General features: G+C 54.3%; 1 protein-coding gene across 3 annotated transcripts in view; it reads right to left on the minus strand.

The window, feature by feature from the left end:
* The window catches only part of ZNF512B (zinc finger protein 512B), a 28331-nt gene extending 12208 nt beyond the window's left edge, over positions 1–16123 (minus strand). For all 3 annotated transcript variants that reach the window (XM_054081107.1, XM_054081108.1, XM_054081106.1), the window contains exons 1-10: positions 16007–16123; positions 10734–10856; positions 8875–8954; positions 7981–8109; positions 7562–7734; positions 7144–7397; positions 6290–6361; positions 4221–4355; positions 2704–2828; positions 165–257 (exon numbers count right to left, since the gene is read on the minus strand). In XM_054081107.1, coding sequence (XP_053937082.1) covers positions 165–257; positions 2704–2828; positions 4221–4355; positions 6290–6361; positions 7144–7397; positions 7562–7734; positions 7981–8109; positions 8875–8954; positions 10734–10854 — 1182 coding nt within the window. In that variant the 5' untranslated portion in view covers positions 10855–10856; positions 16007–16123. The remainder of the gene's footprint in view (positions 1–164; positions 258–2703; positions 2829–4220; positions 4356–6289; positions 6362–7143; positions 7398–7561; positions 7735–7980; positions 8110–8874; positions 8955–10733; positions 10857–16006) is intronic.
* Between the last annotated feature and the right edge of the window lie 538 nt (positions 16124–16661).

Genomic DNA, 16661 nt, shown 5'->3' on the forward strand with positions numbered 1-16661 from the left:
GAAGGGGGAAGGCCACGTCTGGACAGCAGCACGTGAAATGCTGCAGAGATGGTATTGCGCATCCCTTTTCACAGAGACAAAGGAAAGCAGACTGCAGATTGCTTCATCTTCCACATCTGCGTCGGGAAATGAAGTGTGAGACGAGAGCCGCCCAGCCCTCTTACCTTGCTGACGTGTTCGGCCATGGTGTGGTAATTCAGCCCAGCTTTGGACTTGAACTGCTTTTTGCAGTGCTGACACTTCAAGGCGTCCTGCAGCTGAAGGCATTAGAGGCAAGTCACCACCATTCATTCATCCAAGGGCAGCTGCTGCTCATCAACAAGCTCCACGGGTTATCCCAGCAGTGGGACCCAGTGGGCAACGCAGCATCCCCATTCCCCATCCCAATCCCAGCCCGCAGCTCAGTTTTCTCCCTGCTGTCCTGGATGCTGTTATCAAACCCACATGCCCCGATTTTTGGAAAACATTCAATTTTGGATGTAGATTTAAAGTCCCACTGGCTGGAAACATCTGGACCTAGTGCCTTAGTTCCTGTTAAAGGGTTAGGAAAGAGAACAGGCTTTGATCTACTAATATATTAGCGGGCTGTGCTCTGCAGCCCTGTTTGCTATGGCAGATGCTGGCAGACGCTGCGCTTGCTGGGTGCCTGGGCTGTTGGAAATTAAGACACTGCTAGACAGGACCACAGCCTCATCCTGCTCGGCTTCAGTTCACCTGGTCTCCTGAATGACTGGGGAGATGTGTTCAACACACACACAGAGGAACTTGCAAAGCAAATGAGCAGACCATGGCTCTGGCCAGGGCAGGTCCCAGAATTTCTTGGCTCAGGAGGCAAATGCTCTGGGCACCAAGAGACAGGACATCTTGACAGGGAGACAGTGCTTGGATGGCCGTAGCCATTCCTGTTCCTCCCGCCTGGCTGATGCTCCATCTTCACCAGGTCCCCTCCAAACGAGCCTGGACTAGAAGCTGGAGAGGGAATGAAGATGAAGCTACAAATCCCCTCTAATCCTGGAGCTCTGGGAAAATGAAGACTAAACTCACTGCAGCCAGTTGGGAATGACTCACTTGTACCTGTGCTCCCATTGTTAATCTTGTTCCAGACCAACTGTTCACCCTAGCAAGGTGGATGCCAAAAGCTCTTTGACTCACCAGATGCCAATGCCAGCCAATTTGGGATTTATTCCTCCAGACAACACTGAAGAACAAGCCATGTCCATATCCTAACAAGCCTTTCTACCTGGGATGCTAGGAGATTATACCTGCCCTCATCTCCTTCGGGCTCAAGCATGTTGCAACCACCTCCACCCTTTATTTCCTTTCCAAACCCGACACAAACAGGGCAGACTGCTTAGTGACAGGCAAGGAATGGAGGAACTAATTTCCCTTGTTTTATGAGAGATTCGGGAGCCTGCACATCCTTTCCCATTGTCCACCTAAGAAATACTTGAATCATTAAAGCAGAGAGCAAGCTGAGAGGGAGGCAGGGTCACTTCTGTTGGGGATTCACATGCCTGTAGCCACGGGGCCTCGCTAAGGAAATGCAATAGGTTCATAGCAGAGATGGAACCCTGAGAGCTGGACCTGTGGTCATGAACCCAGAGCTCTGGGCCTGTCCTCTCTGGACCACAGCTACTCCAGCAGGGATGTTGCAAAGCACTTCAGCTCCCGGAGCAGCACTGCCAGCTCTAGCAAGGACTGCGCCTCACGGGAAAGGGTGACAAAACACTCATCCCTAGGGCTGGAGCCCTGATTCCTTAGCTGAAACTCACTGGTCTACTTAGAGCATGGAAGACGGGCCCGACTGCTCTGGCATAGCCGGGCTCAGCAAGCCAGTGGGCCACACAGCCTGTGTGGAGCCTGCCTGGCTTGGGAGATGCCCCGAAGTGTAGGAGATATGAGTGAAAATAGCCAAAATCCCTACTCCACTGAAGCCTGGAGGATGTCAGAGGAGGCAGGATTCTGTCCAGCGTGGATGCAGTACAAAGTTTCAAAGGAAGAGCTGCCTCCCACTGATGTATAAATAGCGAGGCAAAGACTGAGGAGGTATTTACAGAAAATGAATGTGGAATCAAAGCCGAGCCACATATTTTCAAAGCGAGAGGCATCGATCCCACATTGGCTTTCTGTGGCGATGGCTCTGCACTGTGCCAGGTGATGGATGAAGACGTAATCCTGTGCTCTGATGGCTGGCGGTGTGGCAGAGAGACAATTTTTCACTGCACCATTACTGAACTCCCGTGTCTTGACAGCCTGCCTGAGCACATCTGAGCTTGGTGTCTCCCCAAGATGTGCTTTCATTCAACCACAATTTATCTGGCCTGACGCAAGGCATGGCACACAGTGAAATCCCACAGCCAGGACTCTGGAGGAGGCCACATTAGAGACAACCTCAACAATCTCTCCAGCCTTAGTACTATTTGTTTAGCTACTAGAAACGCTCAACTCTGCTGCAGACACCGGGGCAAGGGGCCCAGACCACAAAGAGATTCAGAATAGCTAAGAATTAGGTGTCCAAATCCTTCTGTGAATCTGAATTGAAGAAAGGCAGCCAAGCCTTTGAAGATAACAAGCAAGCACTCTATCAAACACAGCCCCCAAACTGAGTTTAGGACCACCAATACACATTTAAGAGTGGCACGTGTGCACATCCACTGCCCTCCAAAATCCACACGTGCATGATTGAATAAGGCAAGTCCTTACTTTCTGGCAGACGTCCATGTGCTTTTTGAGCCCCACAATTGTTTTCCTGGTTATAACGCTGCAGGTTGGACAGGCGACTTCTCCCTTCTCGCTGATCTCTCGCTGCCACTGGTCCTCGGGGTTTGCTGATGAGAGAGAGGAGAGAGGTGTTACACCCAGCTGCAGAGACAGCAACCTGCCCCGTCTGCCTGGAGAGGACAGCCTTGTCCTATGCCTTGATTTGCTACATTAAAAAGCACTGCAGTTTGGAAAATGTCAAAAGAAAATACTCTCCCAGGCATGGGCCAAGCCAAAACCAGACAAAAACCACGCTGGCACTCACAGCTCTGCCTGCCCCACAGCTTCTGCAGCTGCCTCAGCAAACTGGGTCACTGGGACACAGAGTTATCTGACCTGCTGGCATTTCATAGGGAAAAGGAGGTTCACCTTTCCAGCCCCGCTGGTATCCTGTACACTGGGAGTTAAAATACAATGATGCCCTCAGTCACCTCATCTTGCCCTGTGTGGAATAACTCCCTCCTGCCAAAGAAAACAATTAGCGGGAGTGAAACAAAGGTGAGCTCCTCAGCTCCATCCGGATGTGTGCCTGGAAAGCTTCCCTGGCACTCCTCTTCCCAGCAGACACACAGGCAGCTAGGGGAGTGCTAACTTCCACGCTTGTGTTTATTTGAATGGATGTGATCGGTTTAAAAAACACCTGAAAAAGGGATGTGTGGGGCTAAAACCTGCTCCCAGGTCTAGAGTTCACATCGTGTTCTCAGCAGAACAGCGCTGGGTTTCCAGCAAGGGAAGCTCAGTCTGAATAAAATCCGCCAAGTCTGTTTATTTGGATGCTTTTGCACGGCTGCAAGATCAGAGAGTCATTTATTTGAATTTGAAAGCAGTGTAAGGCATTGCAGCTGTGTTTATCTTGCACATCCTGCATTCCTCCTGCTGCCTGAACTCCCAAGTAAATTCAGCAACCTGTGCTGGGGCGTGGGCTGCACCTCGGAGGAGACATTGTTATGCACTGGCATAAGTCATGGAGACGGTGTTAGAAAAATGCTGTCATCCCAGATGCTGACCCACATCGTGGTCACGCTGAAGCCAGGTGGAATCAGTATTTGGTTCCATCTCCCAACACTTGCAGTGCTCTGTTCTAGCAGTGAAGCGAAGGTAGGGTACCCCTTTGGGGTGTCAATTGTGGCTGCACCACTATTTCAGGAGGCGTGGTTGTCCCCACATCTGTGCTCAACCTCAAAAGGGAAGGAGCTGTGCGCTCCTATTTCTGATTTTGCACTGCTTTTGCTCACAAAGCTGCTAGAAAACTCACCCAGCAAACAGCCTACTGGACTGGGAGAGGTGTGTGGACCATTAGCTGTGACAGGAAGGTGGAAGCCGTGGCAGGAAGGTGGGGACCACAGTGTGAAAGCAGGGGGCATGGCAGCTCAGAGCAGAGCACAGGGCCAAGCTGATAAGCAGCAAATCGTGCTTAACCTGATAAGCTGCTGCCCATGCCCTGGCTCCACCAGCCTCACCTGGTGGTACATGCACAGCGGTTTCCTTCTTCACACCAGCTCCTGGAGGTTTCTTTTTCAGCTCCTCCATGTTGGTGCTTCCCTCGAGCTTCTTGGCTCGATGGGCTTTCGCCTTGTCTTCTGCTTTAACAAGACCTGTGGAGAGAGGATTTTTATTCAGTACTTGCTTTAAAACCCTCTGATCAAGTTGCATTTATTGGGGATGATTAGAATGTGGAATTGCAACAACAAATTCTGAATATACAAGTGGTGTTCCTGCTGGTGAACCTGCGCTGGAAAGGCTGTCCAGCAGCTAACGCCAAGGAACTGGGCTCCCTCCAGAAAACTGGACAAACTTTGTGATCCCAGACACCAGATCCTGCAGGATCTTTTGCCCCTGGATCTGCACACAATCATCACGATGAACACAGGTCTCCCCTGGCTCCGCTAAGTGCTGGAAAAGGTCAGGAACGAACAGGAGAGGAGCAGTGACTAGGTGACAGGAGCGCAGGGAAAAGAAAACCTGGCGCAGCCTGCTCTGGGTTGCTAGTAATCATCACCAAGCCTGCCTGCAAAATAGAGAGGAACCTGCAGGCAGGGCTCCCCATGCAGGCAGAGCATGAGGCTCGCAGCCAGTTTCTCCCAAGCACATCCCGTCTCCCACCTCATCTGTGCCTCATCCCCGCAAGACTGCAAGGGCAAAGTGTGCGATTCTCATTCAGCCTGCTAAAGGCATCGGCTGCCAGCTACCCAAGCATCCTTCCTGCAGCGAGCAGGGCCAAGTGAGCAGGAGGCTCAGCACACGCTGAGGGCAGCGGCAGCGCTATCCAACCTCCTGCTGCCACATAGAATCCTTTGGTAGTTCCTGGGCTGACATAAGAAATGGAAGACACGACTTGCAAATGATGCTTTGGAAAGGCTGGGGAAGAGAAGAGGGGGCTCTCCCCTGGGTCTGGCCGCTCCCAAATCCATGTGCTAAATAGCCCTGTGCAGAGTCACATCCACACCTGTCCGAGGGGCCACATCGCCGTGAACTTGTGGGTCGTGACTCCCACAAAGCCAGCATCTGAATGGAGACAGCACCGCATGCTGGGGTGGTAGCACCCTCGTGTTTGGGGAGAAAAAGGCCCTGTGGAAGCTGAGGGTGTAGGCAAATGCCTGCTGGATCTTCACTCTCCATCTAAGGCAGTGGGTCACTAGAGGACCAGCTTATTCTCCAGGAACCCACAGCAGAGTTTTCAGTCTACGGCACAGCCCTCGTGGGGAAGTTAAGAGAAACTCAGGCTCCCCAGGAGCCAGGGGACAAGAAATCCAAGAGACCACATCCAGCCTGCTCCTCCCTAAGTGTTTAATTCCTTCACAGGCGTTAATGCCTCTCCCCGAGTGCCTCTCATACTGGAAGATGCCGTCTCCTGCAGTGCCTGGAAACCTGCTTTTAATCTCCCTGGTTGAATGAATTTACAGCCAGTTCAAACCCAGTTGCTCTCATACCAGGAACACTCCAGGTTTCCTCCCTCCTTTGTACCAAGTCGGGTGTATTTATGGAGCATGACCACAGTCCCACTCAGTCTTGTTTTATCAGGCTGAAGCCACCAACTTCGAAGCCTCCTCTCAAAAAACATCCCGGTAACACGTGTCTTCCCTCTTGAATTTGTGTTGTTGAATGTGGGCGACCAGCACTGGAGACATTCTCTGAGGGATGGATGCATCACCCAGCCTTTCTATGCAGCAGAAATCCTTCTTGTCACCATTGGAAATAATGTTGACATCCCAGGACGGTGGGATGATGACGAGATGATGTTTCTCATGTCTCACTTGTGTCAGCAGGTTGTTACTCTTGTATTACAGCTGGACATGTCTGGATCCTTTCCTCTCTCCCCTCATGTCTCAGCGACAGGCTCCCAAGCAGAGCAGGCAGGGGTGTTATCAGCTGCTGCCTTTGGATCCCTTCACAACACTGTCATGGTAAAAGGCATCAGCTCCTCCAGCATGACATCCCGAGGTGGCTGACTCTTGGGGAAAGGGCTTCCCTGAAACACTCCAGGGAGAAGCTACAACGCTACAATCAACCAGAGTCATCCCTCGATTACCTTTCAGGCCAAACGTCCCCGAGATGGACGGCTGCTCCCCCGTAAATTTCTTAGGAGTTTTCTGTTTCCTTCCTGACTCAAAAGAGAGAAACAGAGAGAGAGATTTGGTCAAATAACTGTACTGCCAAGGGGGCTGCAGCAATCCTAAGGCAAGGAGGGGGCACATGCTCTGTGAGAGGAGTAGATCACCTTGAAGAGGCCTTTACCCCTGTGAAATACAGGGCTCTTGAGAGAAGCAGCCACCCCACCAAAAAGTACGAGGACTCTGCTTCCCACCCCACAAAACCAGAAGAAATAGTGCTATCCAAGGCCAACTCAAACAGTGGAAGTCATGGCTCTGCCTGGCTCCAGAAGCTGCATGGTTTCCGCAGCCTCAGGAGCTATGGGGGCTGGTGATGGTTCACCTTGGAGCTGCATCCCCATGCCATGATAGGGACAACCATGGCCCTGCCTGCCAGCCCCACAGTGGTACTGGATGCCTGAGCCTCCAGACCCTGTCTCAATACTTAAGGAAACACATTTTCCAGATTCACCCTGGTTTAAATGGCCACACTCCGTGAGGGCAGACAGGCTAGTTCAGCAGCTTGTTGTGCTTCAGGAAATTTAATCCACTTCCAAACCTATAGGTCCTAGGGAAATATAATTCCGCTGCCACAGCCGCAAACTGGTTTAAAGTCCTAATGGAACTCCCTGTTGCAAGAAACTGGGGGGACACAAATTACCTGGATGGTGTGAAAAGGCTTGGATACATTCAGAGAGACACTCGCAGCAGCCTTGGCTGGAGCAGAGCCCCTTCCCACAGGACACCCCTCTCTGGGCTCCTGGACCAGCATTGCCCCAGGCTCTAATCTTACTGTGCTTCATCCTCTCGGGGTCTTCCTCCTGCAGCGAGGCCTGGCTGCCCCCCTGCTGTGCAGCGTCCTTGCCACTTGAGGACTTGGCCGTTGGGGTGGCGGCTGCAATTGCCTCGGCTGCTGCAATCTGAAACTCCTTGCTCTCCCGACTCTCCGCCAGGCACTCGCCATTCTCGGCGTGGTCATGGGTTACGGCTTTTTCCGTCTTTGCCTGTTTGGGATGGATGGTGGGGCAAGCTGAACTCTCAGCAGCTCTAGGGCAAAGCACAGAGGGCTTGTTTAAAGAGGGGTTGTTAGACAAACGTCTTGACACCTCTCCCTCCCTCCCCAGCCCAGATCATGGGAATGGAGGCAGGCACAAACACTCCTCCCCACTGTCTCTACATCATAACCACCCGGCCCAACCACAACCTGGTACCTTTTCTTGCCGCTACTCTTCCCAATGGCCTTCAGCACTTTGTTTTCTCCTTTGCTGGTTGGCACTGGCCGGTCCAAGTGATTCCAGAGCCTATGCTTTTCTAGCTGGGTTTTGGAGGTGAAGGCAGCTTCGCAGTACGAGCATGAATAGGTCAGCTTCTCTGAAATTGCACCCTGTGTGGAGCAGGGAGAAACAGTTGGGCGTGAATGTCATCAGGCAGAAGCAAAACCTGTGTGTAACACCCTTCTGCCCCTCCAAACAGTTACCGATGGCCCATAATCCCCTCAGGACCCCAGACCATCTCGTACACACCTCACAAACTGCCTCCTGCCCATCTGTGCCCTCCCCTTTTCAATCCCACGTTTTTTAAGGCCTGAGAGGGGCTTTGCCCTGTAGATGGTTTCCTCTGGTTTCCTTACCCCTTGGCAGCGTTGATAGTGGTACTTCAAGCCATAAATGCTGGGGAACTCCAACCAGCACCCAGAATTGGGACATTTCACCCTGGAGTGGGCTTTGAATTCATCCTTCCACTGATTCATCAGGGGAAGCTGGGAACAGGAGAGACAGAGGCACAGCTGAGCAAGATCACTGCATGCTCCGGTGCGTGCTGGTGCATCCTAAGAGGGCTGGGGTGGTACAGGGGAGCTTTGATCATTCCTGTCCACCTCTTTGCACTGTGCAAAGCAGCCCCCAGGGCTGTGCTTCAGTGCAGCAGTGCTCTCTCCAGCAAGGGGTGCTGGGACGGAGATGCAAGTTCTACAGGTTAATGGTTCCTCCTGAGAATTCACCTTGCCATGCCTTGCACGCATGATCCTGGCCAGGCTGGGGAATAAATCAGGCCAGAAGTCGCCCAGGTGATTTAACCACTCCACATTTCATTTAGTCAGTAAATCACCCCATGCCCATGCTCCCATGACAAGCTGCTCTGTGTGTTGTCCATGCTACCGTGCAGGAATTAAACTGCAGAACTCTGCAGGGAATAAATTGCCCTTCACTGGGGCTGCCAGGTTATTAGCCAAACCTCACGTGGCTGCAAGAGAATCCAGCTCATGTGGGAATGGTCCTGAGAAAGGGAGGCTGAAGGAGGGACACTGATCCCCCTCAGGGCTTTGGAGGATGCTGGGTGCCCACAGGGAGGGGATTCAGGGGCCAAGATCTTGCCGGGGCCAAGACAAGGCTCCTCTGAAGATGAAACCACCGGGAAGGCAGGTTTAGCCCCAGAGCAGGGCTGGCTGGAGCGCACAGTGCAGCAAGGCAAGTCAGAGAGAGCAAGGCAAGGCAGGCACCGCGGATCAGAGTGCGCGGGGTCTTACGGGGATGTCTTTCAGCGCCTGGTTCTCAGCCTTGGGTCGTCCTTTCTTCCTGCCTTCCGTTTTGTCACTGGTTGCATTTCCTGCAAACAGACGCAGCACAGGTCTCCTGCTGTCCAACTAACCCTGCCGGAGAAGCCGCCGTCCTGGCGATCCTGCTGCCCAGCCAGCTCCCTTGCTCTGCCGTGGCTCTGGGCTGCCCTGCCCTGGCCCTGGCAAGGATGGAGATTCTCTTTTGGAAGGCAGTGCTGGCTCCCCTGCAATTCAGTGCCCCTACACCTGCACCGGAGGCGGCTGCTTCTCCTGGGCCTTCCTGACCCCTCTCCTTTCATTCACACAGGGCAGTTTCAGCACAGCCGGGGCTTGCTTTGGAAAACCATTCTTTCATTCGGGTTGGAAGAAATTCTTCAATAACTATGCTACTTCACAAGAGAAATCTGCACCTAGGTCAGCACGCTGGGCCCTGGGAAGGTTGTGGAGGACAGAAAGGCCCCACCTCCTCTGCACGGCTGACAGAGAGACGGGCCTAGGGGATGTGACAAGCACATGGGGAACAACGGGAACAGGGATGGCTGCTCTTCTGATGGACTCAAGGCTTCTCTTGACCAAGAACTGGCTTGGAAAGGATGCTCATTGTGACAACCAGGCTGCTGCATCCAAAGTCCATCAAAGTGACTAAAGGAGAGGGCCCTGTCTCCCCAGTCCCCAAAAGCCTAACGTGCCCTGATGAAGAGAATCTTGGTAGATTTTTCCACCTCCAGCACCTTCCTAGGGAGAACAACAAAATTATCTTCATCACAGAGGATCCTTCACTCTGCCTTACTGCTCTCAGTTCATATAAACCACAAAGAAGGGCTAAAAAAAGGGCTTTTCTACTTTCAAAGGTGCTGACAAGATGTGGCGCAGGGAAGGACGCTCTTCCAAACACAGGTATTTTCATACTGCAGACAGCTGGAGTTAATTCCCCTTGGCAATAATTTACACCCCTCTGGTAGCAATTACAGCTCCAACCCCCTCAAGGGAAGGGCGGCATTTGGGAAACATTTAGGGTGCAAGCGTTTCCCCCTGAGGCCACCAGTTTTGGATGCCTGGTCTGAGATACCCCCCCATACCCAGTTGTGGCTGCCCCATCCCTAGAGGTGTTCAGGGCCAGGTTGGATAGGGCCTTGAGCAGCCTGATCCAGTGGGAGGTGTCCCTGCCCATGGCAGGGGGTTGGAATTAGATGATCTTTAAGGTCCCTTCCAACTCAAACCATTATACGATCCTATACATCTTTGGGGCTGGCCCTCACCCTGGCGACCTGTGGCGTCCAGGGCTGCCAGCAGTGAGAAAAAGGCAGCGAGAGCCTCTCCACGCAGAGGATCTGCCCAGCAGACAGGATTAAAAAATAAAGTCTCCTTGGGCCTGGAGATTCCTGGATAGAGAAATCAGCCATCCATCAGAGTGACAGCCCTTAGTGAGCAGGTCCCGTGGGGCTCGTCCGCTTGCAAGCCTCCACCCCGGGGGCCGCGACACGGTAGGCAGCAGATGGTCTGAACTCATTTAAGCCTTTCCATCCTTTGATAGAACACTTAGCTACCAACACGATAAATCGGCGGCGAGACACCCATCTTGTTAAACCAGACACACGCTTCACAAAAGGAAGGGACCGTCTCCATCCCTCCTTCCCCTCCCGTTCCCGGGGACCGGCTTTCTGCAGCTCCCAGGGCTTTTTTGGCCCAACACAGCCCTGGCCGTAGGTCGAAGCAAGGAGGGGAGCCACGCCAAGACCCAATGCACTCACACCCCCTCATTTTGGCAACCACCAGGCTCATCCCCTCTCTTCCATCCACCCCCGTGGGAAGAAAACCCAGTTCCTTACCGAGCCTGGGCAGCTCTGCCGGCGGGTTTATCCTTGTCTCTGTCCTGCTTTCTTTGCTGGCAGCGGGTTTGTTCGAGCCTGCAGTTTTCCTTCCACCTTTACAGGCATAGGAATCCGCCATCTCTGAAAGAAGCAGGGGAGGCGTTAAAATTCACTCCTCTGAGCCCGGAGCAACACATGCTGCAAGCAAGGGGAGCTGCTGGGGAGAGAGGGAAACTGGAAAACTATCCTGCAGCTTAAAGGTTCCCACAAAGAGAAGAAATGGGATGTGTTTCCGAGTATTTGTTCCACGGTCGAACAACACCACAGACATGGCTGAGGAGCTGCTTTCATTATAGGCTGGTTTCCCCTCCACACGTAACGGTAAAGACTTTATTAAAAATTATGGGCTGGCTTTGCCCAGAGAAGCAGCGAATAAATGGCTTTTCCTCTCCGTTTATTTCTCTGCTTTCATTTAAGACACCAAAAGAAAGAAAAAAATAGTGATTTTTAATGAATAGATGTAGTGATAAATTTCCAATTTTCCTTATTAATGGGAAACTGTTATAAACTGAGAATTCTTAATGTTATCTGGATTTTCTATATTAATAATTCAATTTGGCTTCTCTATAAATAATGAACATCAGGAATTATCGCAGAAGGCCCAATCTCACTCCTGACGGAAGCGGGCGGCAGGACATCTCTCCGCTTTGGTGCTGCCAGGAGGAAACTCATGGTGTGGCCGGCTCTGCTCCCAGGTGGTTTCAGGTCTCTTCCTCCCCTCTCAAAGACATGTCTGAGAACACGGAATGTGTCAGGAGATGCCACGTAAGGCCCTGGGGGAAGGAATCCTCCACACCTCCATCACAACAACATCAAGCCCTTGGGAGGGGATGCCCTGGATCACCATGACCGCGTCCAGCCTTGAGACCATGGTTGGGACGCGATGCTGAGTCTCAGCCAGGTGCTGGCAGCGTGACAAGGGAAGCGCTAACTGCTGCCTTCCTCACCTTTGCTCAACACTTCTCCCCCCACAGACAGTTTCTTTAAAACACAGATTTCATCCGTCACCTCCAGTCCCTCCCACGAGATCATGCTTAGCGTCATTTAACTCAACCAAGTTGATGCCCCGAACATCCAGACTCATCCTGCCTGCCCCAGTGCTCAGAGGTCAGGCAGCTTCTCCCATGTTCCTAGATCACCGGCTGTGCCATCACACGTAGGACACGAGGGTCCAACAGTCCCTTCTGAGGTGCCCCCAGGGACTTTCCACATGGGATTGGGCACTGTACATCACACACAGCCCAGATGCTCTGAGAAGAACGGGCAAAAGCTTCCAGCCTGTGTTTGGCTGGTGACACATCTGTGCTTGTTTGCAGGGACACAAAGGTTAATCGGATCAAGGGAGAAATTCCTGCCTTGGCAACAGGTTCTCTAGCATTTAGTGCTGAACACAGGCATCATTTATTCCGCTAATTCAGGCCCTTTTGGTGGGAGAGCTGAGTAGGAGCTGCAGCTCCTTCCTGGGGACAGCTGGAGCAGGCAGAGAGAGGGGGCCCTGCAGCCCCTTCCCAAATCATGGCTCCACTCTCATGCACATGGACACCGCTACTGTCCCTGATTCTCTGGGAATGAATATGCCAGCCCTTTCCCATGCTGCTCCCTGCCACCCCTGCTCCTCTGAGCAATCCTCAGGCAAGTTGCTCAAATTAAAACGGAGAAATAAAAGACTCGGGGAAGACCAGGGAACTGAAAGCTGAAGACGACAAGATCTCTGTGCTTGAAAACCAAGGGGAAACACACACAGCTGACACGTTTGTCCAGCCTGGGTTTGTGCTGAAATGCAACCATGCTGTGGCTTCACCCCTTGGGCCAGGCAGTCATGCCAGCTGGAGAGGAGGAGGGAGGGCAGTGCTGGGTGAAGGCTGAGCAGGACCTCCACATGCAGTGCTGGCCAACAGGATGCTCACACCACAAGGGTTGAGACCCCACAGAACAGGCAGGGCTGCTGTTGGATGGGCCACAGACCATAAAATCTACATGCCCGCCTTGATGGGCATCTCCAGTCACAAAGGGTGACAGACAGGGTAGACCCCATCAATGACCCTAAACACCTCGCAGCAGTGCGCCCCAAACCACAGGACCTGAGGCAATGGTGAGCATCACCCCCCAGCGCTCCTTTCCCAAAGCCACCGAGACACCTGGCTCAGCCCTGCTCCCTCAGCCGGACACTTCTTTCTCCCTTTACACAATTGTCCTCTCAAATGGATCCTCTACAGCCAGCTTAGGACATTTTGAATGTCTTTTGTTTTTCCACACCAAATACTGCTTTGAATTTCCCCCCCCCCCCTTTCTTATTTTTCGGCTAAATGAAAAATAGAAGTCACATAAACCATTAGCGAGAGCCAAACTCCACTCCCTGGCCATCACTACGACCCCAGGGATCCCAGAGCAATTGCCCTGGAGCCAGAGAGCAGAAAGCAGCCCATTGTTGGGTTTTTTTTGCAATGTCCAAACTTCTCACTCATTTCTGAGTGAGAAATCGGGCAACAGCCCATGCCCTTCCACACATCCATTATGTTTTTGGTGAAAACCCTTTTTGCAGCCGGCAGCGGGAGGATAGCAGCAGGTCCTGCCTGTGAGCGGGGTTAGGATGTGATGTGAAGTTGGGGCTGTCAGTGTTGTTACTGATGAAGCCTCCAGCTCAGTTTTAGGTACTTTTTCCGATGTTCACAGAAGAATTTTCAAAGCATCCTGCTCCAGCTTTGGAAAAAAAAAGGCCTATGTCAATATGGGAGCCAGCACGCGATGAGCAGAGATCATGCTGGTGGCTGCAGAAAGAGTGGAACAAAGCCTGAGAACCTGCTATACCAAAGGCACTGCTCCAAACCACCAGCAGCCCTGCCTGGCCACGGCCATGTGCTCCACTGGGACTGACATGGGACAACAATGTCCCAGCCACTCACTGCCCCAACAGCCTCTTTTGGGCTCTGTGGGCTGGTGGAAACAGCACCTATGGGTCTGGAACACAAATCCTCCTCCTGGAAGTCCTGACACTGTGCCATTCCTACAGACGCACTGTGCCATCACCAATCGATCTACTCCATTTATCACCAATAATTCACCAAGAGCTCCAGACGCAGGCAATGCCAAAAAGGCCAGCGAGCTGCCCATCCCTGCCCTGGCGGCAAGAGGTGAGCCTGGCAGGACCCTGGCAGAGACGAGATGACGCCAATGTGGATGATGGATGCCAAAGGGTGCTGGTGCTTGTGTTGGAGGAGCTGCGCTCCCTCCCATGAACTCAAGGCCGAATCAGAGCCATTGCCACGTGCTGAGAGAAACTTCCCAGGAATAAAGATGAGGAAGTGGTGGGAGAGGTGGGAGCAAAATTGCCCTTGCCAGAGGCTTCCTGAGAGGGATCCATGTGGATGCTGAAGTCCCTCAAGCCCCAGCCTCCCTGGGCATGGCCAGTGACTGGGCACCTCTGTAGGGAAGCGCTGCAGTTCTGGCCTCTGCAGGCACATCCAGAGGCCGGGAATCTCCGGAAGGAAGCGGTGCAGCCCTGGCATCCCTGGGCACAGCCAGTGAGTGGATATCTCTGCAGGGAAGTGGCTGAGCCCTGGCATCCCTGGGCATGGCTGGTGACCAGGCACGTCCTTAGGGACGTCGTGCATCCCTGGCTATCACCAACGCCAAGCAAAGCCCTGGAGAGGCTCTCCCATAGGGAAGCACCTTCTCCATGGCTTGAAACCACCATGCGCCCACTGAGGACCTGCCCTGGGTGCAGAAAAACCTTTCGACAGTGTGGAGTTTCTGCTTGAGGTGGCTCAGCCGCTCCCCACCTCTGCTTGGGCATCAGCAAGGGGAGGCATCTGCACTCCCTGAGCATCCCTGGCCTCGTTGGGCATGACCAAAGATGGGGCATCTCCATAGGGAACTAGTGCATCCCTGGCACCCCTGGGCATGGCCAGTGACCAGACATCTCCATAGGGAACCGGTGCCTCCCTGGCCTCTCTGGGCATGGGCTGGTGACCGGACATCTCTGAAGGGAACGAGTGCATTCCTGGCATCCTTGTGCATGGCTGGTGACTGGACACCTCCATAGGAATGTCGTGCAACCCTGGCATCACCCATGCCAAGCGAAGCCCTGTCGAGGCTCTCCTATGGGGAAGCACCCACTCCATCCTGGGTGAAGCTCAGCATGGGCTGCCATGGCCTGAGACTACCATAGAATCATGGAATGGTTTGGGTTGGAAAGGACTGTAAAGCTCATCCAGTCCCACCCCTGCCAAGCTCCCCCCAGCCTCTCTGGGCACAGCTGTTGACTGGACATTTCCGTAGGGAACAAGTGCATCCCTGGCATCCTTGGTCATGGCCAGTAACTGAGCATCTCCATAGAGACATGGTGCATCCCTGGACATGGCCGGTGAACGGACATATCTGTAGGAACGTGGTGCATCCCAGGCCTCTCTGGGTATGGCTGGTGATCAGACATCTCTGTAGGGACATGGTGCACCCCTGCCATCCCTGGACATGGCTGGTGACTGGACATCTCTGTAGGTAACCAGTGCATCCCTGGCCTGCCTGGTCATTGCCAGTGACCGGACATCTCCACAGGGACATGGTGCACCCCTGAGCATGGCCGGTGACCGAGCATCTCCGTAGGAATACGGTGCATCCCTGGTCTCCCTGGGCACGGCTGGTGACTGGACATCTCCGTAGGGAACCAGTGCATGCCTGGCCTCCCTGGTTGTGACCAGTAAATGGACATCTCCGTAGGGTCATGGTGCATCTCTGGGCACGGCCAGTGACCGGACATCTCTGTAGGGAACCAGTGCATCCCTGGGCATGCCAGTGACAGGATATTTCTGTAGGGAACCTGTGCATCCCTGGCCTGCCTGGTCATTGCCAGTGATCGGACATCTCTGTAGGCAACCAGTGCATCCCTGGTTTTCCTGGTTGTGGCCACTACCTGGACATCTCCGTAAGGACACGGTACACCCCTGGGCACGGCCGGTGACCGGACACCTCCGTGGGAACGTGGTGCATCCCCGGCTGTCACTCACACCAAGCGAAGCCCCGTTTCTCCTATAGGGAAGCACCCACTGCACGGCCTGTGAGCATCACAGAGGCTCGGAGCGGTTCGGGTCGGACGGGACTTCGAAGCCCACCCGGTGCCCCCCGTGCCAAGCCCCCCGGCCCCCTTCGGTGCAGCAGCCCCTCCCCACGGCGTGGTTCCCACCCCCTCGGGGCTCGGGGCGGCCCCGGCGGGCTGCGGGGGGCTCGGTCCTTACCTGGCTTTGCCGCGGGGCCCGGCCCCCCGTGCGGGGCCGCTGCGGGTCCGGCCGCCGCCCCCCCCGCTCCGCCCGCCGCCGCCGCCCAGCGCGCATGCGCGGGGACAGCCCGCCCCGGCCGGCCTGCGCGGGGGGGGCGGAAGGGAACGGGAGGGGGAACGGGAACGGGAACGGAACGGGAAGGAAGGGGGGAGCGGGGGAAGGGAGGGGGAACGGAACGGGGAGGGGGGAAAAGGCACGGGAACGGGGGGGGAGAAGGGAGGGGGAGCGGGAGAGGGAGAAGACGGGAGGAGGAACGGGAACCGAAACGGAACGGGAGGGGTAAAGGGAATGGCACGGGAGCGGGAACAGGAACAAGAACGGAACGGGAATGGAACGGGAGGGTAAAAAGGGAACGAATGGGAGCGGGAACTGGAACGGAAACGTCAGCAGCAACGGGAACGGGAGGGGGAGCGGGAGGGGGAACGGGAACATCAGCAGCACCGGGAACGGTACCGAGAGTGACACCGAGAGAACGGGAACCGCACCGGGAACGACAACGACAGGGACAGCGGGACCATGAACCGCACCTGCACCGGGAAGGGCGAGGGCCGGCTCGGCTGCTCTGCCCGCCCGGTGCGAGCTCCGCGCCCTGCCCGTCCCCTGCCCTCCCGAG

Source organism: Cuculus canorus, chromosome 16 (assembly GCF_017976375.1).
Source record: "Cuculus canorus isolate bCucCan1 chromosome 16, bCucCan1.pri, whole genome shotgun sequence".
NCBI lineage: Eukaryota > Metazoa > Chordata > Aves > Cuculiformes > Cuculidae > Cuculus > Cuculus canorus.